The 26,979-nt window shown below is 31.0% G+C and overlaps 1 protein-coding gene across 7 annotated transcripts in view; it reads right to left on the reverse strand.

The window, feature by feature from the left end:
- LOC142240679 (snake venom 5'-nucleotidase) overlaps window positions 1-26,979 on the reverse strand; it is a 102,692-nt gene that overhangs the window by 29,584 nt on the left and 46,129 nt on the right. For 2 of the 7 annotated variants that reach the window (XM_075312384.1, XM_075312382.1), the window contains exons 1-2: window positions 6,025-6,124; window positions 5,384-5,455 (exon numbers count right to left, since the gene is read on the reverse strand). The exons of 1 other annotated variant lie outside the window; for it this stretch is intronic. In XM_075312384.1, the coding sequence (XP_075168499.1) occupies window positions 5,384-5,400 (17 nt within the window). In that variant the 5' untranslated portion in view covers window positions 5,401-5,455; window positions 6,025-6,124. 4 more of the 7 variants (XM_075312383.1, XM_075312381.1, XM_075312387.1 and 1 more) reach the window with 3 other exon arrangements.

Here is a 26,979-nt window from a genome sequence, read left to right on the forward strand (position 1 = left end):
AATTTTGACTAAATTTTCTATAGAAATAAAATTTTGGCAAAATTTTCTAAAGAAATCAAATTTTGACCAAATATATAGAAATACAATTTTGAATAAAATTTTTATAGAAATAAAATTTGGCAAAATTTTTTATAGAAATAAAAGTTTGAAAAAAGTATCAATAGAAATACAATTTAAAAAAAAAATTGTGTAGCAAACAAAATTTTGCAAAATTTTCTATAGAAATAAAATTTTCCATTCGTTTTGTTTTGTTATTGTTGGTTTCGTTCTTTAAGCATTGTTGTTGTTTTTTATTGCAGCTTAAAACCATACATTGACTAAACTACAAGTGTAGCTTAACCAACAGAGGAAAAGAATGTTTGTCAAATTTATTTGGGCAAAGCCCTATTGACTGCAAGATGGTTGGATGGACGCACGTTTCGGAATTACCACATTCCTCATCAGCATCCTCTACTTGCAGCAAAACTATCAACCAATTATCAGAATAAATTCAGGCAGTTTATTAAACCCAACAAAAACCACACTTGAACCCTCCGAAAAAAGGTTTTACATTGATAGCCGGCTTATGCCGAAATACATTCGAAACAAACATATCTCTTTTCCTATGCCACTGTCAAATCATCGATTTGAATTCAGTTGGATGGGTTTATTTTGAGCGTGCCTCTTCTTCTAAAATTTTGCAAAATATTCTATAGAAACAACATTTTGATTAAATTTTCTATAGAAATAAAATTTTGAGAAAAAAATATTTCTATAGTAATAAAATGTTGAATACATTTTTTATAGCAGTATCAGTGAGCATCAGTAAGAAAAAAAAATTTTGAGAAAATTTGCTATAGAAATAAAATTTGACAATTTTTCCTTATAGAAATAAAATTTTGGAAAAATTATCAATACAAATACAATTTTAGAAAAATTTTTGTGTAAATATTAAAAAAAATTCTGCAAAATATTCTACAGAAACAAAATTTTGACTGAAGTTTCTATAGAAATAAAATTTTGACAAAATTTTCTATGGAAATAAAATTTTGACCAAATTTTCTAATAAAAAAAAATCTATTACTATAAAATTTTGGCAAAATTTTCTATAGAAATAAAATTTTGACCAAATTTTCTAATACAAAAATCTATTACTATAAAATTTTGGCAAAATTTTCTATAGGAATAAAATTTTGACTTAAAGTTTTATAGAAATAAAATTATCAATAGAAATACAATTTTGAAAAAATGTTTGTGTAACAAACAAAATTTTGCAAAATTTTCTATAGAAATAAAATTTTGCAAAATATTCTATAGAAACAAAATTTTGATTCAATTTTCTATAGAAATAAAATTTTGACTAAAGTTTCTATAGAAAAAAACAAGTAAGGAAAGTCTAAAGTCGGGCGGGGCCGACTATATTATACCCTGCACCACTTTGTAGATCTAAATTTTCGATACCATATCACATCCGTCAAATGTGTTGGGGCTATATATAAAGGTTTGTCCCAAATACATACATTTAAATATCACTCGATCTGGACAGAATTTGATAGACTTCTACAAAATCTATAGACTCAAAATTTAAGTCGGCTAATGCACTAGGGTGGAACACAATGTTAGTAAAAAAATATGGGAAACATTTAAATCTGGAGCAATTTTAAGAAAACTTCGCAAAAGTTTATTTATGATTTATCGCTCGATATATATGCATTAGAAGTTTAGGAAAATTAGAGTCATTTTTATAACTTTTCGACTAAGCAGTGGCGATTTTACAAGGAAAATTTTGATATTTTGACCATTTTTGTCGAAATCAGAAAAACATATATATGGGAGCTATATCTAAATCTGAACCGATTTCAACCAAATTTGGCACGCATAGCTACAATGCTAATTCTACTTCCTGTGTAAAATTTCAACTAAATCGGAGTTAAAAATTGGCCTCTACGGTCATATGAGTGTAAATCGGGCGAAAGCTATGTATGGGAGATATATCTAAATCTGAACCGATTTCAACCAAATTTGGCACGCATAGCTACAATGCTAATTCTACTCCCTGTGCAAAATTTCAACTAAATCGGAGCAAAAAATTGGCCTCTGTGGTCATATGAGTGTAAATCGGGCGAAAGCTATATATGGGTGCTATATCTAAATCTGAACCGATTTCAACCAAATTTGGCACGCATACCTACAATGCTAATTCTACTTCCTGTGTAAAATTTCAACTAAATCGGAGTTAAAAATTGGCCTCTACGGTCATATGAGTGTAAATCGGGCGAAACCTATATATGGGAGATATATCTAAATCTCAACCGATTTCAACCAAATTTGGCACGCATAGCTACAATGCTAATTCTACTCCCTGTGCAAAATTTCAACTAAATCGGAGCAAAAAATTGGCCTCTGTGGTCATATGAGTGTAAATCGGGCGAAAGCTATATATGGGAGCTATATCTACATCTAAACCGATTTCAACCAAATTTGGCACGCATAGCTATAATGCTAATTCTACTCCCTGTGCAAAATTTCAAATAAATCGGAGCAAAAAATTGGCCTCTGTGGTCATTTGAGTGTAAATCGGGCGAAAGCTATATATGGGAGCTATATCTAAATCTAAACCGATTTCAACCAAATTTGACACGCATAGTTACAATGCTAATTCTACTCCCTGTGCAAAATTTCAACTAAATCGGAGCAAAAAATTGGCCTCTGTGGGCAAATGAGTGCAAATCGGGCGAAAGCTATATATGGGAGCTATATCTAAATCTGAACCGATTTGGCTGATATTTTGCAAGTTTTTCGAGACTCATAAAATATTCGGATGTACGGAATTTGAGGAAGATCGGTTGATATACACGCCAGTTATGACCAGATCGGTGAAAAATATATATGGCAGCTATATCTAAATCTGAACCGATTTTTTCCAAAATCAATAGGGATCGTCTTTGAGGCGAAACAGGACCCTATACCAAATATCAGGACAATCGGACTAAAACTGTGAGCTGTACTTTGCACACAAAAATACATCAACAGACAGACGGACAGACAGACAGACAGACAGACAGACAGACGGACATCGCTAAATCGACTCAGAATTTAATTCTAAGACGATCGGTATACTAAACGATGGGTCTCAGTCTTTTCCTTCTTGGCGTTACATACAAATGCACAAACTTATTATACCCTGTACCACAGTAGTGGTGAAGGGTATAAATATTTCTATAGTAATAAAATTTTCAATAAATTTTTTATAGAAATAAAATTTTGACAAAAAATTTTATAGAAATAACATTTCGATAAAATTTTCTATAAAAAACAACTTTGATAAAATTTTCTGTCAATATTTCACATATGTATATGGCCTTAAAATAAAATAAAAAAAATAATTTCGATTGTTCGAAATATTTCCAATAAATTGATATGGGCATTAAAATGGATCGATACAGCCCATCTGCTAGTCTAACATTCTAGGAAACATAAAAAGATAGCCGTAATTCGAAGTTGATTTTCATTTCCAATCATGCTGTACATTGATCGAATGAATAACGCAATGGAAACTAATTTGCGTAAAAACTTGCTTAGTTACAAAAATGTGAAGTGTTTTAAAAAATTTGGTTTAGCCGGAGTCGGAGTCGAGCAAAATTTTAACGACTCCGACTCCAGCAAAATCTTCAGACTCCGACTCCAAGACTCCGACTCCGACTCCGGCTCCACAGCCCTGAATTTTAGACAGTCTCATACTGTATAGTTTTAATGCATTTCATGAGAGCACTATTTTACCATGGGATTTGTGTACAATAAAAATTGTTTGGATATAAAAAAGTATTTCGGTTATACGCTCGTAAAACGGAGTCAGATATAGTGAAGACATGAAAATTAGTTTTATATAATTATAGTACTCAAAAGATTATAGAAATCATTTAAAATTTAATTTAATAATAGATGTCATCACAAAGGATGTCATTTTTATATTTCATAAAAACTTCTTGGCAACAATTATTAACAAATTGAAAATACGAAATCGTAAATCTGGGTCAAACGAAAATCTCATTTGTTACAAAATATTTTCTTTGAGAACAAATAAATCCGAATTTTTGAAGTGCGTTGCAATCTTTTTTATTTGCTTTAAAAAAATGTATTTGAGTTAAAAGCAAATCTTGCTTGTCTGCTCTAATGCCAACTTAACCTTTTTTGTTAAATTTTACTAAAAAATAAAATAGTTCGTATTTTCATAAAGTCTCCCAAATGAGTAAAGTTTACTAAAATTGTACCTGTCTTGAACTTCGTATAGTGCTAAAACATTTTAACAATTTTTAAATCCAATTTTTTCCTTCAACATACGAAATTTTCTTAAACAACAGAAAATTATTATTATTATTATTAATAAATTTTCTTCAATTTGACAAAAGTTATTAACTTATTTGTAACTTAAATTATTTTAGTTCATGATGTTTTTGTAACCAATGCAACAAAACACTAAAAAAGGGAAAACCGTCTAGTTTTCACGGTTTTCTCTTTGAATAAATTAATTTAGAAATCTGAAGGGATTCGCAATCAATGCCCTGATTGGATAAAAATTTAATCGTCGCTTTACATTACACACAACAAATTTTGAATTCAATCAGAAAATTAATTGATCCAACTAATTTTTTAATTGAAATGTCCTCAACCACCGAAATGATAGTATTAATTAAAAAATTAATTGAAAGTTAGTTAAAAAATTAATTGATACTATTAATTTTTGTTTCAATCAAAAAATTTGTTGAATCAATTAAATGTTTAATTGAATATTTTTTAATACTCAATTAAGACTTTAGTTGGAAAAATTTTCGTAATATTTTTTTCTGCGTACATATCGGAAATAAGAATGTCGAACATAGAGACTCTGTGTATATAAGAAAATGTTGCTTTTGAGCATAAATGTGGATATAAGAAACTTCTTCCTTATAGGAATATATTTTACAAAAATTCTGTTTTAGAATGAAAATTCAATAACCCCGTTTTATAGTTTTAAAATATTTTTATTAATAAAATATTAGATTATATATATTTTTTATTTATTACCAAAAACTAATAGAATTCCATTCTATTGTCGTTAAAAACGAACATAAGCAAATTTTCTTATATATATTTTTTTTTTTTATCAATTTTTTTCCTGCACTACTAATGGAAACTATTTATTCTTTCCATATATTTTGGCACTCACTGTATCTCTAACGGTTAATTGAAAATGCAACTCATATTCAAGTATTTGTTAATGACCACCACTTCCTCTATTTACAAAACCAAAACAAAGCAAATATAGTAGTACTCAATTTGGTTTTCTCTCACATATAAACAATACTCAATGGTCATTTATTTGGTAATTTGAGAGCGTAAAAATATGTAAACAGAGACAACTTACAATAACAATTTTCTCATATTGGCTAATACTCGTAGGTTTGTTGTTCTTTTAGTTCAGTTTCGTGTTTTTTGGCTTTTGTAGAGCAAAGTAAATAAAAACAAACAAAAAACAAATTAATAGAGATCACAGCCGTATTGATAATGTGACATAATAAAATTCTATTTTGTTTTATATTGAACACTCTTTGGTTTATCTACAACATTTATTTTTCGTAGATTTTTTAAGAACACCTTCAGTGAATTCGATTTGTTTTTTGTTATGTTCTTAACATTGACATTGGATTTTGAACACAAATAATTTCTACTATTTTATTTAAATGTATGTGTGTACGTGTCTTATTTTTTTATTTCACTATATTTTTATTCGTTTGCCACATTGACACGCATTTTCTCTATAACCTTGGCCTAAAGACGTTGTTTATACATATATGTTTTTTGTTGTTTTATTTGTTTATTTTGCAAACAAAGCGTCGCCTACACTGAAAAATGTCCACAAAAGGCCCAACCGAATAACCGAATGAATCGAAATAGAAGACCAAGCAAATCGATAGGAAAGGTACTTGATGTGAGATTAAAATCAAAAGCTATTTCATTGTTTGCTTTTGAAAATCGAAAATTTTAAATTGATAAAACAATAATCACTTCGAGGCAATAGGTGCCAGACGACTGGCTGACCATCAGTCTGACTATATCGCGAGTATGTTATGAGTCTTGTATGTAATGCCGTCCCAATTGACCGTAATTGAATAAAAATATTTCCTCAGTTCTGTGTCGTTTTTATATGAGATTTCAAAATCATCTAAAAAACACAACAACAAAACAAAAACGAAATTTGCGCATCTAAATGCGGATAAATAAATGCACCCACTATGTAGAAAATGCTGAAGCAAAAATTTTGTAGAAACATAACAAAACGGAAAAATAAAAAGATAGAGGCATTTGTTTTGATTTGGCTTTGGCTAAAGATGCAATGAAGTACACGCAAAAAATGATTTATATATTATTTATTTGTATCATACTCTGGACAGACAAATTAAATTGGTTTTTATCCTTAATACAAACAAATCAACGAATGCTGTGAAGTCAAATAAACCTTCTATTTTCGAAATAAAAAAATGCGTCGTTAAAAAAAAATAATAATAATATGTTCATAGCATTTGAACTCAATTTAATATTTTTCGGAAATGGACAACGATGTTTGATGTAAGAACAAAAAATGTTTCACATCGTCATGTCCTTAAAGATAATAATATAAAATTCTTGATGATAGTAACACGCAGACAATTATAACGTTTTTTTTTTCAATTGGGAAATTATTTTTCCTCTATAGGCATAAAATGCTAGATTTGAGAAAATAAAGGTTTATTTTAGAAAGTTTTAAAACAAAATATTTTACTCATTGTAACATGATACAAATAAGTGATCATTTTTTGTTAAATTGAAAAAAAAATATATTAAATATTTTTTTCTTTTTGAAGGCAAGGTTAGGTTAGGTTAAAGTGGCAGCCCTATTACGATTCAGGCTCACTTAGACTATTCAGTCTATTGTGATAAACATAGACTATTCAGACATTGTGATTTTGAAGGTAAGTTCTTTCATATTTTGAAGGCAAAAATGAAGTTGCGAATTGTTGAAATTCATCTTGGCTATATGAAGTTAAAGGCAGACACAGTTTGAGTAAAATTTTGCCATTTTAGAATATTATGAATATCATTTAAGTAAAATTTACTCATTTTAAAGATTTAATTTTGTGAGATTTAATAAAATTTTGAACTTAGTTTGTATAAAAGATTTTATGCTCATTTTAATGATATTAGAGCAAGCAAGAAATATTTAAAATAAGGGAATTTTTCTAATATTTGTAAAAATTTAATTAAAAACAAATAATTTTCATGACCTAACATAGATTTAAATCAGCTATAGAAATTTTCGATGACTTTTTTCAAGGATATGTTGTTTTAATTTAGAAAAAATATTACATTCTTTATTAAATTAAATAAAATACTTAATTTAGTTTTCTTTAATTTAGTTTTTTTTTTACTAATTTGTATTAAAATTAATTTTATTTTACTTATATTCATTTAATTTCAAATAAAAAACTAGACACCATTGTTTTTTATTTGAAATTAAATGAATATAAGTAAAATAAAATTAAAATTAATCTATTTGAGTTAAACTAAATTTAAAAAAATGAAATTAATTTATGCTGATAATTTTTTTTACTTTAAGGTGAGTACTAAGTTCGAGTTTAGCCGCTAAAATGAAAACTAAATCAGTAAAAAAGGCATAAAATTATACATCTTTCTTGCAAATTTTATTATAACTTGATGGGGAATAGCCGAAAGCAGACGTTCACAAAGTTTGTATTCCTTAAAATGGATTATAAAAGTAAAGTAATCGTGAAAAATTAAGATTTTAGCGGCTAAACTCGAACTTAATACCCATTGTTTTAGTCTTAATTTAATCCATTTTATTGTAAAATTAAACTAAATTCAAAACTTGTACAGATTCGCATGTTTATGAAAGCTAAATGCTGCTGTCATTAGAGTAAGCAAGAAATATTTAAAGTAAGAGCATTTTTCAACTATTTGTCAAAATTTAACTAAAATCAAGTAAATTTTATGAGCTACTTGACTTTTTTCAAGGGAATGTTTTAATTTAGAAAAAATATTACATTCTTTATTATTTAAAATAAACTAAATTTAAATTGTTTTACTTTTTTAAATTAGTTAATTTTACTAATTTTTATTAAAATTAATTTTATTTAACTTATATTCATTTAATTTCAATTGCAAAAAATGGTATCTACAACTATTTGAGTCAAAATAAATTAAAAAAAATTAATTTATGTTGATATTTTTTTTACTTTAGTCTTAATTTAATGCATTTTATTGTAAAATTAAACAAAAATCAAAACTTCTACAGATCCGAAATTAAGCTTTCATATAAAAAATGCTGCTGCATCGGATCGTAATCAAAATTAAAATTGAAATCTTTTGATTCAACTAAACTTATCATATAAATTTTCATTTTGATTTTTATGCATTTTAATTTGTTGAAACAAATGTGATTAGTTATAATTTGAATTAATTTATATAGCTTTTATTAGGCTTGTTTTCTTTTAGTACTGAATAACCAAGCTGTGAGGAATTAAAAACACAATACTTATTTCTCCAGAACATGTAGAAAATTGCGGAACAACGACATCAGCTGTTTAAATACGACGACAGAAAATAAATGGAATCCTAAATTTTTTATGTATAAATTGTTCAAATACCCAGCAAAACAAAATTGGAAGTACTTCTAAAGACACAAATTTAAAAACACTTCTAAAAATTTCCTCCCAACGATGTTCTTTATTTTAACTACTTAGGAAGTTCTTTTAATTCATTTTTTATAACTCGCTTATTTCATATTTGTAAAGGGTAATTTTAACTTTTGTTTTTTTTATTTCATATAGTAAGAGTAAGGATGAATAAAATGGTACAATTTATTTAAATTTTATCGAGAAAAAAATAATAAATCCAATCTTGAAATATTTGTGAATTTTTGTTCGTTTCAGACAAGCGTTAGGATGCATTAAAAATCATAAAAAATTTTTAAAATTATTTATTTGACAAAATATCATAAAATTTTAGCCCACATCCAAGACACTGTATTCGGATCACACCTTAAGAATTGGTGAAAATTTAGTGCAACGGCTGATGAAATGGTGGACATCCGTCCTATGACAAGTAGCTATTATGAATGGAAGAAACGTCATATTACAAAAATGCAGTCTGGAACTATTGGCGGGATTTGCACTGATAGATCATACAAATGTTGGATCCAGAATTAATAGAAAACAGGCCTTTTGTAAAACTCTATAGGGACACAGTGGCGTATGATATACACCGCTATATACTTACGTATTCGCAACACTCATACGCAACAAGCATCCTTGAGTCAAATTGAAAATATGTACAAGCACGAATACAAGCACGGTTGCCACTAGAGCCAAAAATAATCTTCCAAAATGTACCAACAAAAAAAAATTATTTCTATAGAAAATTTTGTCAAAATTTTATTTCTATAGAAAATTTTGTCAAAATTTTATTTCTATAGAAAATCTTGTCAAAATTTTATTTCTATAGAAAATTTTTACAAAATTTTATTTCTACAGAAAATTTTGACAAAATTTTATTTCTGCAGAAAAATTTGTCTGACACATATATGGCGTCGCTAGTATTAAATGCATATTATTTTTATATAGTACCAACCTTCAAATGATTCGTGTCAAAAATTGACGTCTGTAAGTCAATTAGTTTGTGAGATAGAGCGTCTTTTGTGAAGCAACTTTTGTTATTGTGAAAAAATGGGAAAAAAGGAATTTCGTGTTTTGATAAACTACTGTTTTCTGAAGGGAAAAAATACGGTGGAACCAAAAACTTGGCTTGATAATGAGTTTCCGGACTCTGCCCCAGGGAAATCAACAATCATTGATTGGTATGCAAAATTCAAGTGTGGTGAAATGAGCACGGAGGACGGTAAACGCAGTGGACACCCGAAAGACCCACGACAACATCAAAAAAATCCACGAAATGATTTTGAATGACCGTAAAATGAAGTTGATTGAGATAGCAGAGGCCTTAAAGATATCAAAGAAACATGTTCGTCATATCATTCATCAATATTTGGATATGCGGAAGCTCTGTGCAAAATGGGTGCCGCGCGAGCTCACATTTGACCAAAAACAACAACGTGTTGATGATTCTAAGCGGTGTTTGCAGCTGTTAACTCGTAATACACCCGAGTTTTTCCGTCGATATGTGATAATGGATGAAACATGGCTCCATCACTACACTCCTGAGTCCAATCGACAGTCGGCTGAGTGGACAGCGACCGGTGAACCGTCTCCGAAGCGTGGAAAGACTCAAAAGTCCGCTGGCAAAGTAATGGCCTCTGTTTTTGGGATGCGCATGGAATAATTTTTATCGATTATCTTGAGAAGGGAAAACCCATCAACAGTGACTATTATATGGCGTTATTGGAGCGTTTGAAGGTCAAAAACGTGACAAAACGGCCCCATATGAAGAAGAAAAAAGTGTTGTTCCACCAAGACAACGCACCGTGCCACAAGTCATTGAGAACGATGGCAAAAATTCATGAATTGGGCTTCGAATTGCTTCCCCACCCACCGTATTCTCCAGATCTGGCCCCCAGCGACGTTTTCTTGTTTCTCAGGGAAAAAATTTGGCTGCAATAAAGAGGTGATCGCCGAAACTGAGGCCTATTTTGAGGCAAAACCGAAGGAGTACTACCAAAATGGTATCAAAAAATTGGAAGGTCGTTATAATCGTTGTATCGCTCTTGAAGTGAACTATGTTGAATAATAAAAACGAATTTTGACAAAAAAAAAAACGTTTTTTTCTTTGTTAGACTGGGGACTTATCAGCCAACCTGTTATAGAAATTTTGTAAAAATGTTATGTCTTTGCCAAGTACCTTTTAGTTGGAGAAGAATACTTTGCGAAATATACCAAAACATTAAGAATGCAAATACCAATTTTGGTAGAATTCTACCAAGTGAAGTTGCCATACTTATGGGACTATAGATAAAGTAATTCTTTAATACTTTCTCCATTAGAATTAAGCATATAAGACACAAATTGAACTATCTACTCCAACAGATTTATACTGGATGGTATGGAAATACACCCTCGCTAGTGTTGAAACATATGTAACTGGGCTTGTATAAATGGGTATTCTGGCATTTTCTTTCCAATAATAACAAAACCCATCCAAATTCTTTGTGTAAGAAGTTTGGTGTATAATTATAGTAATATGTTAAGTTAATTCTTAGTTAACTTAACTTCAAATTTTCTTTAAGTGTTATTTTCTATTTGTTATAATCGAAAAATTGCTTTTGATTTGTTTTTATTTTCCCACAAATCATTAGTCCCATTATTAACCTCATTTTGTCTACACACAATTATCTCTTCTAGAAATCAGCGTCAAATGAGGAACGCTAAGCAAACAAATTTAATATTAGCATCTCGCTCAGAGTATTCTCTTTAGGGTTGTCATGTGTGATAATTTTAATTTTGTACTTGTATTTTTGTAAAGAAATTTTGGCAAATAAAATTTGCCCAGAATTTGGTATAATAGGTTAGGTTACCTAACCTAGCCTTGGTATAATAGGCTTAAAGATTTATTTTACTTTTGTTATATACTACGTCGCTACGTCGACTTAGCATGTTCTGATGGAGTTCGCTGTTTTTTATTCGGATTGATGTGAATTGCATCCTGTCAAAAGTTATTGGACATTTCTATCAAAAGTTATGGTTAATATTGAACTTAGCCTGTGACTAAAGTTTTCAAAAATGTCCAATCCAAAAAGGGCAAAAAGCTTTGTTCGGTCTAAAGTGGTCTAAGTCATTTTTGGCCATATTCTATTATCACTATTTTGAGTTCGTACATACTAAAAAAAAATTATAAAAAATATGATTTTAAGACCGAAAATAAGGGAATTTCTTATACGGATTTTGAGAAATTTCAAAAAAAAACTTTGAACTTGTTTCCTGTAAAGTTCACTTTTTAGACTTAGCGTACTTTGGGATAAACACATCGATATTTTGCTTTGTTTTAATTTACTATCTTCATTTCTTATTTTATAAATTAATTTACTTTATATACTTGTAGTAGCTATAAGCTTTTGCAATTTATAGGATATAATTTTGCCTGTACTGTAATTATAAGAATTGTACCTTCTGTTGTTGAGTGTTATTCCCCAGCAAAATAGCGTCGCCAATATTTATTACTTTTTGGATCGGAAAGTGGTACTAAATTGGCGCAGAAGCGATGAATTTAACATGTCTGGTGGATGTCAACCTTTTCAACAGTCCTTACTTTGAATTTGCATCACTTCTTAAGGTGTATTCCGAATTCAGTGTTTTAAATGTGAATTAAAAAATATTATGATATTTTTACAAATAAATAATTTTAATTTTTTATGATTTTTGATGCATTCTAACGCTTGTCTGAAACGTTTGACATCAAAATTTTTCAAAAATTCGCAATTTTAGAATTTAGATTTTTTTCGCCAAAATTTACCATTTTATAAATTCGTATTCCTTTTTTAACCTATTTAAAACAAAAAATATGAAAAAGCGAATTATAAAAATTAAATTAAAAGAACTTCTTCTGAAGTTAAAATAAATAACATCTTTGGAAGGACATTTTTGGAAGTGCTTTTAAAGTTATGCCTTTAGAAGAATTTCCAATTTTTTTTTGCTGGATCAGTAAATAAATATAAATATAAAATTCATTTTAAAGATATTAATTTAGATTAGTTTATGGTGGAAGCCTGAACTTCAAGCTCACTTTATTGTGATCTATTTTTTAGTAAAATTAAAAATTCAAAAATAAGCTAAGAACTTTATACTGAGTGTATCCAATGTTATACTTATAATAGTAGTTTTAAATAATATATTATTTCTCAAAAAAAAAAAAAAAAACAATTCCCCCTTTTCTCGTTTACGGATTCGCAAAACGCAAAATTTTTCTCAATCTTTATATTTCGAACCACTACAATATGTAATACGAAACCGTTCCTACCGATAAGGACTTTAATTTGTAAAAATTTCATGTCTAAAGATGTGTCGGTTGAGGAGTTATTGGCAAAGAAGGAATATGATCACGCAACCATGTTTCGAGAGCAAAATGTTATTTTTGGACGGAGAACATGTAACATGTTTGCGGCAACCATGTTATTTTCTCATAATGCATATGTCTTATTTCGGTAACCATGTATATGTTTGCCGAAAAACAACATTTTTGCGACAAAAATGTTCCATGGTCACCGTCCAAAAATAACATTTTGCTCTTAAAACATGTTTGGGGTGATCATATTCCTTCTCTGCGTGTTCATAAACCAGGACAGGGGGGATTGTTTTTTTTTTCGAGAACCACACAGAAAAAAATATCACCAAAATATTTCCAATTAAAAAGTTAATTGAAGTTGAAAATGTTTTCAATTAATAAATTAATTGATACAATTAACTTTTTAATCATGATAGAAACATTAAGTTAATTAAGCCAATGATTGAAAATTTTAAAATTTTTAATTAAAACATTAATTGATACAATTAACTTTTTAATCAAATTCGGAAGACTAATTCAGTTAAAAAAAGTGCTGATTTTTTTTAATTTTTAATTAAAAATGTATTTCAAACAATCATTTGTTAATCCAAATAAAAACTCTAAGTCAATTCAGAAAGTAATTAAAAATAGTTACCTTTTTTAATTAATAAATTAATTGAGTTTTGCAATTAACATCAATTAAATTTTTAATTGAATCAATTAAAAAATTAATTGAAATTTGCTGAAAAAATCAATTAATTCTTTAATCAAGAATTTTTTCTATGCCAAATTAAAACTGTGATTGATACTATCATTTTCGTGATTGAAGACATTTCAATTAAAAAATTAATTGGATCAATTAATTTGGTGATTGAATCAGAAAAAAAATTTTTTTGTGTGCAGAACAGGGGGGAATATTTCCAAAAAAGCAAGTGACATACCTAATTCCATTTATTTAGGCAATTTGTTTGTTTCTCGTTTTTTCTTCTTCAATGTATTTCGCAAAATTACAACATTAAAGTAGACGGTAATGTACGAGACTATATGCCGCAAATATTTTACCAATATATGTTTGTTTTTTTTTTTTTTTTTGCTTTAAAAAAATTTACATTGAAGCAAAAATTTTGACATTGAATGAATCGCCTGACAAGACATATCGCACATTTCTATGGTTAAGGTCAATGAATAGTGGGGACCTCCAACGAGATGAATTAATCGCTTGGCTCTTCGTCATAGTAGAAACGTGTTGCAAAAAAAATTATATTTAGTAGCAGTTGGTATAGAAAGCGTAATGTTAGGGAAACTTGTTTTAGTATTGTAATAGAACATATTTATCTTTTTTATACCATATAAATCGAGGAATTCGCGCTTATCTTTGAATCGAGTGCCCAATTTGTGAAAATACATATGGGAGCTATTATCAATCCGCTGTTGAAGATATTTGCAGGTTGCGATTGGGAATATAGGAAAATGGTGGTATATTTGATCCATTATGGAGGGTATTTAAGATTCGATTTGAGTCTAAAAAACTCTATAAAATCGCCTGAGAGTTTTGGCTTCATAATACCGACTTAATCGAGGGATCCGTATATATGACGCTATATCAAAAACAAAAATGGTTCCATGTTAACGACCCTCAGCAGATCTCTTAGTAAGGAGATCGCTTTATATGCGACTATATCAAATATAGATCGATATAAAATGTAAAAGCACTTGCAATAAACCGAAAATAACACAAAATTCAGAATTTCAGGGTAATCGAAAGAAAATTCCGGGCTATAAGTCGGTATTAAGTTCGAGTTTAGCAGCTAACTAAAATCTCAATTTTTCATTACTTTCCTCTAAAAATCCTTTAGAAGTTGCTTTGGCATATTCCTCATCAAATTTTAATAAAATTTGCTTCAAAGAGGTATAAATTTATACGGTTTTTACTGATTTATTTTGGATTTTAGCTAAACTCGAACTTAATACCCACCTTATATCTTAAAAAAATGTTCCAAATAACAACAAACATTTCGACAAGTTAGATGATTTACAATCATTTTCTATGTTCTTGCAAAGAATGAAATTATTTCAAGATATGTAAAGGATGAAATTACTTCAAGATTAATTCCGTAATTAGTATAATCAAATTAATAAAATAAATTAAAGAAATGTCCTTTACAGAAATTAAAAAAAAATCGAAACTGAAACTGAACTGTAACTGTACCGTCGAAATGTCGAATATTGCAATGGGAATATGAGGATTTTCTTACTACCCAACTTGGAAAGAAAATACGAGGTTACCTGAATATTTCATTTGGGAATAATGTCCAATTACCATCTGATGATGAAAACGACTTATATTTCAATAAATATTTCTCAGAAGTAGTTAGGAAAGTTAGGGAAGAAATTCCAAGATATAACAACGACGATATACATTTTTTCCAAACTATGAATCAGTTGATTTCTACGTTTGACATTTCTCCAGTAGATATATTAGTTAAGGCATTGACGATTCTTCTAGCGACACCCTCAAAAAAAAAAAAAAAAAAATCGCTTCTGTAACATATACTCCTAAACACATTCTGCCTCAAGCATATATATTTTCAGTATTGGTCCAAACAAAATATTATTTGTATTGTTCAAACATATTATGTTTCATACATTGGTAGAATAAACTTTTAATGGAATTTTCTTTGTGTGTATATATTTTTAAGGCGCCAATTGGTAACTTCCATTTTTTTACTTGCAGCATACTCTCGGTCTCTCTTTCTAAACACCTATATGTATATAGGCAATTTCTAAATTAATAAATGTTTACATCCACATATATTATATTTTAAAAATGTTATGTTATATATTTTAAGAAGTAAGGAAAGTCTAAAGTCGGACGGGGCCGACTATATTATACCCTGCACCACTTTGTATATCTAAATTTTCGATACCATATCACATCCGTCGAATGTGTTGGGGGCTAAAAGGTTTGTCCCAAATACAACATTTAAATATCACTCGATCTGGACAGAATTTGATACACTTCTACAAAATCTATAGACTCAAAATTTAAGTCGGCTAATGCACTAGAGTGGAACACAATGTTAGTAAAAAATATGGGAAACATTTAAATCTGAAGCAATTTTAAGGAAACTTCGCAAAAGTTTATTTATGATTTATCGCTCGATATATATGTATTAGAAGTTTAGGAAAATTAGAGTCATTTTTACAACTTTTCGACTAAGCAGTGGCGATTTAACAAGGAAAATGTTGGTATTTTGACCATTTTTGTTTAAATCAGAAAAACATATAAAGGGTGATTCTTTTGAGGTTAGGATTTTCATGCATTAGTATTTGACAGATCACGTGGGATTTCAGACATGGTGTCAAAGAGAAAGATGCTCAGTATGCTTTGACATTTCATCAAGAATAGACTTACTAACGAGCAACGCTTGCAAATCATTGAATTTTATTACCAAAATCAGTGGCAGAAAATCCGCTTTTTTATCGACAAATTTTGTTCAGCGATGAGGCTCATTTCTGGTTGAATGGCTACGTAAATAAGCAAAATTGCCGCATTTGGAGTGAAGAGCAACCAGAAGCCGTTCAAGAACTGCCCATGCATCCCGAAAAATGCACTGTTTGGTGTGGTTTGTACGCTGGTGGAATCATTGGACCGTATTTTTTCAAAGATGCTGTTGGACGCAACGTTACGGTGAATGGCGATCGCTATCGTTCGATGCTAACAAACTTTTTGTTGCCAAAAATGGAAGAACTGAACTTGGTTGACATGTGGTTTCAACAAGATGGCGCTACATGCCACACAGCTCGCGATTCTATGGCCATTTTGAGGGAAAACTTCGGAGAACAATTCATCTCAAGAAATGGACCGGTAAGTTGGCCACCAAGATCATGCGATTTGACGCCTTTAGACTATTTTTTGTGGGGCTACGTCAAGTCTAAAGTCTACAGAAATAAGCCAGCAACTATTCCAGCTTTGGAAGACAACATTTCCGAAGAAATTCGGGCTATTCCGGCCGAAATGCTCGAAAAAGTTGCCCAAAATTGGACTTTCCGAATGGACCACCTAAGACGCAGCCGCGGTCAACATTTAAATGAAATTATCTTCAAAAAGTAAATGTCATGGACCAATCTAACGTTTCAAATAAAGAACCGATGAGATTTTGCAAATTTTATGCGTTTTTTTAAAAAAAAAAGTTATCAAGCTCTTAACAAATCACCCTTTATATGGGAGCTATATCTAAATATGAACCGATGTCAACCAAATTTGGCACGCATAGCTACAATGCTAATTCTACACCCTGTGCAAAATTTCAACTAAATCGGAGTTAAAAATTGGCCTTTGTGGTCATATGAGTGTACATCGGGCGAAAGCTATATATGGGAGATATATATATACAAATCTGAACCGATTTCAACCAAATTTGGCACGCATAGTTACAATGCTAATTCTACTCCCTATGCAAAATTTCAACTAAATCGGAGCAAAAACTTGGCCTCTGTGGGCACATGAGTGTAAATCGGGCGAAAGCTATATATGGGAGCTATATCTAAATCTGAACCGATTTGGCTGATATTTTGCAAGTTTTTCGAGACTCATAAAATATTCGGATGTACGGAATTTGAGGAAGATCGGTTGATATACACGCCAATTATTACCAGATCGGTGACAAATATATATGGAAGCTATATCTAAATCTGAACCTATTTTGCCAAAATCAATAGGGATCGTCTTTGAGCCGAAACAGGACCCTATACCAAATTTTAGGACAATCGGACTAAAACTGCGAGCTGTACTTTGCACACAAAAATACATCAACAGACAGACAGACAGACGACATCGCTAAATCGACTCAGAATTTAATTCTACACACAAAAAATTATGACCAACATTTTTTCAATTAAACACTTAATTAGAAATTTTGATTTTATTCGATCTTTCTTTTTTCCAATAGAAAATAATTAATCAAGCTTGAGATCGTTTTTTGTATGTATTGGTTTCTTTATTTTTCAATATTTCGCAATTACATTGAATTGCTTCATCAGGAGTCGATGTATGCAAAACATTTAAGTGTAACACAACAACAACACATAAAGCTTAAAACTAGAGTAGTATCACTACGTTCGTCTATTACTTTGAGTGCAATAAAAGTAATAGACGAACGTAGTGATACTACTCTAGTTTTAAGCTTTATGTGTTGTTGTGGTGTTACACTTAAATGTTTTGCATACATCGACTCCTGATGAAGCAATTCAATGTAATTGCGAAATATTGAAAAATAAAGAAACCAATACATACAAAAAACGATCTCAAGCTTGATTAATTATTTTCTATTGGTTAAACACTTAATTGAATTTGGAAACGGATTCAATTAATATGTTAATTAATTCAATTAATTATTTAATCAAATCCGAATAAAAACCAATTAAAAAAATGATTGATATTTGTTACGTTTCCAATTAAAATATTAATTGATTCAATCAATTTGTTAATCAATTCGGAAATAATTTTCAATTACAAACGTGATTGACATTTTTTCCGCTTCCAATTACACATGTGATTGATCCAATCACCTTTGTGATTGAAATTGAATAATTTTGAGCAATGGAAAGAGCGAAAAGAGAACAAGAGAATGGGTATTTATTCAACAAGGTATGATGGAGAGATCAGTCTGTTGAAGTAACTCATAACGAACGGTTGGGTTTTTGTTTTTCGCGTAAATTGAAAAACACGATTGGCGACATTCTGTCTGCGGCATTCAAAATGTGTGTATAAATATTTTGAACGCAACAACAAATCATAGCAAAGGGTTGAAGTGTGCAACAACAAATGGCCACGTGGTAAAGGTTTGAAAAAAATATATGAGAGAACGGATTTGAAATTACCTGTGTTTGTGTTTTGTGGTATTGTAAAAATGGAAAACAATCTACGTTTATTGAAGGTAAGAAATTATGAAATGTGAATACCGTTTTCCATTGAAGCCTGTTTACATTAAACGGACTAAAATAATATATTTTTTTTTCATTTCTTTTAGTGACCAATTTTATTTCGTGAAATTGACCAATCAATCCCATCAACTCCATCATTTTATCAAATATATAAGAATATGTTTGCAATAAAAAAGTGGGTACCATATTGATCTTTAAAAATTATAAATTTTTTTCACTCCTACTTATCTTAAAACCAAGAGCGGTATGGGTTTGTTGGAAGATTCACCTTGAAGTTGCGAAGTGGCGTTGGCATTAAATTGCATTTTTGTTTTACCTGCCTTTTTCAGTTTGAACCCAAGTAGAGAGCAGTATATCTGGTATATAAACTAATGAACTGAATTATGTAATGGTAAAAAAGTTCTTTCTTTTGGATTTAAAAATATGAAAAATATCCGAAAATAAAATATTTATTTTCCATTTATATTTTTTTCTATTTCCAGAATTTGCAAAGTATCATCAATATAATACCAAATATTACATTGCTTTCCCATTATTTTTGTCTTTGATTGGTTCAAATTTTAATAGACGATTTTAATGTGTGGAAATTTTGGAAAGGAATTGTTACTAAAATTAAATTACCGAGCTCCTTAACACACCTTTTTATGTTAAAAGACTACAACTGCAAAAGAAGATTATAAATCTGCAACCTGGAACTAAGAATTGAACTTGATATTCTATGCAGGTAATATTTAACAAAATTAACTTTTAATTGAACAAAATTAAATTCGAATTATTCTGTTTACTTTCAGAAAAACTAATTTAGCTTACAGTCTGCTGATTTATTGGAAATCTAGGCGCATCTACATATTAGAAGGAACATGCTAACATGGTTATTATTATAAGGAAGGTAATGATTTATATAATTTTTTCACCCTATAGTTGTTATTGATAGTAATTGTATTTGTAAGTTATGTTAGAACAAAACACAAATGAAAAGAACCAAATTTATTTGTCTATTGCATAATTAAAAAAATAATAAAATATTAAATATTATAAGAAACACATATTTTCTTTTATTTCAAATAAAACTAAATACGGTTTTGGGGTCGCAATATATAAAATTTTTGATCGAAATTTATAACCAATTTCAATTAATTATTTAATTGAATGAATCAAATAGTTGGTTGATTTTTGTCGCGAAATTAATTAAAATTTTAATTGATTCAATTAAAACTGTGATTGAATTTTATGTTAAAAATCAATCACGTTTTTAATTGATTCAATCACACAATTAATTGATTCCGTTACAAAAGTCAATTAAATTTTTAATTGAAAATCGTGTTGGTTTTCAATCAAAATGGGTGATTGATACTATCATTTTCGTGATTGAAGACATTTCAATTAAAAAAATGATTGAATCCGCGATTTTCGTGATTGAAATCAAAAATTTTTTTTGTGTGTAGGCCGATCCGTATACTAAAAGGTTGGTCTTTGATTACTCCTTCTTGGCGTTACATACAAATGCATAAACTTATTATACCCTGTACCACGTAGTGGTGAAGGGTATAAAAATATATGTCGCAAACATGATATGCTAGCTCATGAACATTATATGCTTGCACTTAAAAATAATGTGCTAAAAATTTGAGTTCCAAACATGAAATTTTTTCAGAATGGGAAACATTGGAAAGAAACATGGCGATTGGTCAATCTAGGTTAGGTTAGGTATCAAGCTCAGCCCGATGTATCAGGCTCACTTAGACTATTTAGTCCATTGTGGTACCACATTGGTGAACTTCTCTCTTATCACTGAGTGCTGCCCGATTCCATGTTAAGCTCAATGATAAGGGACCTCCTTTTTATAGCCGAATCCCAACGGCGTTCCACATTGCAGTTAAACCACTTAGAGAAGCTTTGAAACACTCAGAAATGTCACCAGCATTACCGAGGTGGGATAATCCACCGCTGAAAAACTTTTTGGTGTTCGGTCGAAGCAGGAATCGAACCCACGACCTTGTGTATGCAAGGCGGGCATGCTAACCATTGCACCATGGTGGCTCCCATTGGTCAATCTAACATCCATTTTCTTCCTGTTAAATGCGAAATTCCCCAAGGAAGTGCTCCCGATACGTTAATTTTTAATTGTACATCAATGATTTATGCAACATGGATTTTTATGGGAAGCTATAAATGTATGCAGACGACATTTGTCTCTTATATTATTATGAAAACCCAGTGTTGCCAATTTGGTGCTTTTAGCACCAAATTTAGTGCTTTTTGATTTCTAAAAAGCACCAAATTGCCTTTTTGGTGCCTTTTCAAAAAAAGCACCAACTTGGTGCTTTCTGGCATTTTCATTTAGTGCTTTTGGTGCTTTTTTTATTTTGAACAGTATTAAGTAATTGATACACAAATTTATATTAGACTTTCAAGAGCTGAAGAAACTCAAATTTATTGCCAAATATAGAATTTGATTGTTATGAAGTTGGTATTGATTAATTTTTAATTAATATTGTTATTTAGGGTATTATGTAGGAAAGTCGAACGATGAGTGCCGAATTTTTGAATTTGGTAAAGATTTCATTAAAAACGTTTGTATTAAATTCACAACTGAAATAAGCATATATCCATATATTAATATTTTGAAAGTTGAAAAACATCACTGATCAAAATGAATTGGACGAAAGCATTAAAACTGATCAAGGTGAATACTAGAATTGCGTTTCATAATGGTGAGTACTAAGTTTGAGTTTTGCCGCAAAAGTGAAAACTATATCAGTAAAAAAGGCATAAAATTATGCATATTTGCTGCAAATTTTATTATAAATTGATGGGGAATAGCCAAAAGCAAATTTTCACAAAGTTTGTATTCCTTAAAATTAATTATTAAAGAAAAGTAATTGTGAAAACTGACTCTTTTAGCAGCTAAACTCGATCTTAATACCCACCTTAACTTCTTAAAATTCAATTCACAAAAGTTCTATAATACATCTTCGGAAGTTTTTTTTTTTAGTAGAGCATTTAATTTTCGATTTTGTGGTGGGGAAGGTGGTATGTTAGAATTTATAATTTATTTTTGGTGCTTTTTGGCCTTGGCCGATGCTTCGATTTTATCTGAATTCTTAAGAATTAACAGGTTGAAGCATAATCCTATGAAATCTAATTCTATCAGGATGACGAGAAAATAGCGTGTATATTGATGGCGAGCTAGTAGAGGAATATTTGAACGTACGCTACCTAGGAATGGAATTCAGTCACAATTTGCAATGGGACAATCACACTAGCTGCACGGACGAAAAAGACTGTTTTTCATATGTTTGGGTGTAAAAATTATATGTTTGGAACTCAAAATATGTAACACATTATTTTTAAGTGCAAGCATATAATGTTAAACGAGCATAACATGTTTGGGACATATGTGTTAATATATATAATACAATAAAAGCTACGTAGCCCAGTGCTAGTGTGTTGGCTTACAAATTGCATGGTTCCCGGTTCGATTCTCAGTCCAGGCGAAAGGTAAAATTAAAAAAAATATATAAAATTTAATAATTTCTTCAACATTATTTGTATTACAGAAAAAGGTGCTAAGAACTAAAAAAATTCGTGGATGTGAAAATTATGTGAGGGAATGAACACAATCTTCTTTGGGGAAAATTCTGCATATAATATTTTTGGGCTCAAAATGCTTCCAAACATATAATATGTTCACATAAAACGAACATATTAATGTTTCGGCAGTATCCAATTATATATGTGCTTCCTGCAAACTATGTTTGGAACATATATTAGAGAAGCAATTTTTTCTGAGGGTGTACTTTTCTTCCCAATTAACTTCCTTACAGCGAAAAGCAAATGAGAAACGAACGAATTTCGTTTGGGAGGAAGGAATTATTTTTTTGCGTGCACTACCGATAAGGATCTTCTGTAGGTGTTTTAATCAATGCTACAAAAAACGCACGCACCACCTCGCTTGATTCTATCAAAAGAATAATCTCCGCCATATACCACATAGCGACATGTTATCAGCCTCAGTCTATGACTACCATTTGTGGAATATGAAATTCTTCCTTATTTATGCAGGCATATGGAACCTCAACCAGCATATACCGCTAATCCAATCGCCATTCAATCGATGTAATCAAATAAATGCTATTTGCAAAACGATTTCATTATCATAACTAACTCAACAGAATGGGTACGGCTGGTACACAGAGAATACAGATTGGTTGTGACAATCGAATTTATTGAAAACAAGTAAGGAAAGTCTAAAGTCGGGCGGGGCCGACTATATTATACCCTGCACCACTTTGTAGATCTAAATTTTCGATACCATATCACATCTGTCAAATGTGTTGTCTGAACCGATTTCAATCAAATTTGACAGGCATAGCTACAATGCTAATTCTACTCCCTGTGGAAAATTTCAACTAAATCGGAGTTAAAAATTGGCCTCTGTGGTCATATGAGTGTTAATCGACCGAAAGCTATATGTGGGAGCTATATCTAAATCTGAACCGATTTCAATAAAATTTGGCATACTTGACTACACTACTAATTGTACCCCTAGTGCAAAATTTCAACCTAATTGGGATAAAACTCTAGCTTCTGGGACCGTATTAGTCCATATCGGGCGAAAGATATATATGGGAGCTATATCTAAATCTGAACCGATTTCAATAAAATTTGGCACACTTGACTAAATGTTCTTCTTCTGCAAAATTTTAAGCAACTTAGGGTAAAACTCTGGCTTCTGGGGCCATATAAGTCCATATCGGGCGAAATATATATATGGGAGCTAAAGGGTGATTTGTCAAGAGCTTGATAACTTTTTTAAAAAAAAAAACGCATAAAATTTGCAAAATCTCATCGGTTCTTTATTTGAAACGTTAGATTGGTCCATGACATTTACTTTTTGAAGATAATTTCATTTAAATGTTGACCGCGGCTGCGTCTTAGGTGGTCCATTCGGAAAGTCCAATTTTGGGCAACTTTTTCGAGCATTTCGGCCGGAATAGCCCGAATTTCTTCGGAAATGTTGTCTTCCAAAGCTGGAATAGTTGCTGGCTTATTTCTGTAGACTTTAGACTTGACGTAGCCCCACAAAAAATAGTCTAAAGGCGTCAAATCGCATGATCTTGGTGGCCAACTTACCGGTCCATTTCTTGAGATGAATTGTTCTCCGAAGTTTTCCCTCAAAATGGCCATAGAATCGCGAGCTGTGTGGCATGTAGCGCCATCTTGTTGAAACCACATGTCAACCAAGTTCAGTTCTTCCATTTTTGGCAACAAAAAGTTTGTTAGCATCGAACGATAGCGATCGCCATTCACCGTAACGTTGCGTCCAACAGCATCTTTGAAAAAATACGGTCCAATGATTCCACCAGCGTACAAACCACACCAAACAGTGCATTTTTCGGGATGCATGGGCAGTTCTTGAACGGCTTCTGGTTGCTCTTCACTCCAAATGCGGCAATTTTGCTTATTTACGTAGCCATTCAACCAGAAATGAGCCTCATCGCTGAACAAAATTTGTCGATAAAAAAGCGGATTTTCTGCCAACTTTTCTAGGGCCCATTCACTGAAAATTCGACGTTGTGGGAGATCGTAAGTCTATTCATGATGAAATGTCAAAGCATACTGAGCATCTTTCTCTTTGACACCATGTCTGAAATCCCACGTGATCTGTCAAATACTAATGCATGAAAATCCTAACCTCAAAAGAATCACCCTTTATATCTAAATCTGAACCGATTTCTTCCAAAATCAATAGGGTTCTATTCTGAGCCAAAGCACATACTTGTGTCAAATTTGAAGTCGATTGGACTAAAACTGCGACGTAGACTTTGATTACAAAAATGTGTTCACGGACAGACGGACATCACTATATCGACTCAAGAGCCCACCCTGAGCATTTTTGCCAAAGACACCATGTGTCTATCTCGTCTCCTTCTGGGTGTTGCAAACATATGCACTAACTATAATACCCTGTTCCACAGTGTGGAGCAGGGTATAATAAAACTCAATTGAACAAATAATACAATATTTGTACTATAATTTTCTCGAAGAGGAGCGGAGCGGAGCGATTTTTTTTTCTCGGAGCGGAGCGGTTTTTTTTCTCCGGAGCAGGAGCGGAGCGGAGCGAAAAAAATGGACCGCTCCGGATCCCTGATAGCTCCCATATATATGTTTTTCTGATTTCGACAAAAATGGTCAAAATACCAACATTTTCCTTGTTAAATCGCCACTGCTTAGTCGAAAAGTTGTAAAAATGACTCTAATTTTCCTAAACTTCTAGTACATATAAATCGGGCGATAAATCATAAATAAACTTTTGCGAAGTTTCCTTAAAATTGCTTCAGATTTAAATGTTTCCCTTATTTTTTTTACTAAAATTGTGTTCCACCCTAGTGCATTAGCCAACTTAAATTTTGAGTCTATAGATTTTGTAAAAGTCTATCAAATTCTGTCCAAATCGAGTGATATTTAAATGTATGTATTTGGGACAAACTTTTATATATAGCACCCAACACATTTGACGGATGTGATATGGTATCGAAAATTTAGATCTACAAAGTGGTACAGGGTATAATATAGTCGGCCCGTCCGACTTTAGACTTTCCTTACTTGTTTTGTTTTCCAAATTAGCATTATTCATAAATCCATTATAATTTAACTTTATTTTCAAAATTAACATATTGAGAGCGTCCCTTATAATTTATTTTCACATATATAATGGCATTTTTATTAACGGTGACGAAATGTATTTAAAAATTAAAAAGTTTTTATGGGTGTAACCAGGGATCCGGAGCGGTCCATTTTTTTCGCTCCGCTCCGCTCCCGCTCAGGAGAAAAAAAAACCGCTCCGCTCCTCGCTCCGCTCCGAGAAAAAAAAAATCGCTCCGCTCCGCTCCACGCTCCGCTCCGCTCCTCTTCGAGAAAATTATAGTACAAACATTGTATTATTTGTTCAATTGAGTTTTATTTTATTTAGAAAAATCGGGCGGTACATATATGGGAGCTATAGCTAAATCTGAACCGATTTCGATGATTTTTTGCACATATAGTTAGTGCTATAGAAGATTACATTTCGCCAACTTTGAGTAAGATCGGTTGATAAATAAGGGTTTTATGACCTAATTTGACAAAATCGGGCGATACATATATATGGGACCTATATCTAAATCTGAACCGATTTCGATGAAATTTTCAGACTTAAAGGGTGATACAGAAGATTATTTTGTGCTAAATTTGACGACGATCGGTTAGTAAAAAAAGTGCAACGTGACCCCATTCGTCGAAATCGGGCAATACATATATATGGGAGCTATATCTAAATTTGATCCGATTTCTTCCAAATTCAATAACGTTCGTCCTTGTGCCCAAAAAAACTCCCTGTACCAAATTTCATCAAAATCGGTTAATAATTGCGACCGAAATCCTGTGAACAACAAATACATGGACAGGCGGACGGGTGGACGGACGGACGCCAAGCGCTAGATCGACTCAGGAGGTGATTCTGAGTCGATCGGTATATATTTTATGGGGTCTAAAATCAATATTTCTTGTAGGCACATTTTTTGGCAGATCAAACTTATTATACCCTAACCACTATGTGGTTTAGGGTATAATGACTTTAAAACAATGTGTTGAAATATTTTATTAATTTTGAAGATTTTTTCAGAAATATTAAATCCATTTTGACTTCATTAAAACGAAATTTGCATTCATGTTAGGATACACATTTTTATGTCGAATCACTTAGCTATAAGGACAAACAGACTTCATTGAAAAGTTTAGAGACTTTTAGACAAGGAAAAACTTTTTTTCAGAGAAATACGTCTTCTATTCTAAGCAAAATTCGTATTCGTATTTTAAGCATGTGAAATATTTGGCCTCCCGACAATATTCTTTGCGGTGCACCATCTACTATTTAATATGTGATAGAAACCAAATTTATGAAAATTGACCAAAATTGACCAAATTCTGTTTGGTCTGACCATCGGACCAAATTTAATTTCGCTTTTTTCCCCTTTATTGTATAATAAA

This window comes from Haematobia irritans, chromosome 5 (genome assembly GCF_050003625.1).
Source record: "Haematobia irritans isolate KBUSLIRL chromosome 5, ASM5000362v1, whole genome shotgun sequence".
In the NCBI taxonomy this organism is placed as follows: Eukaryota; Metazoa; Arthropoda; class Insecta; order Diptera; family Muscidae; genus Haematobia; species Haematobia irritans.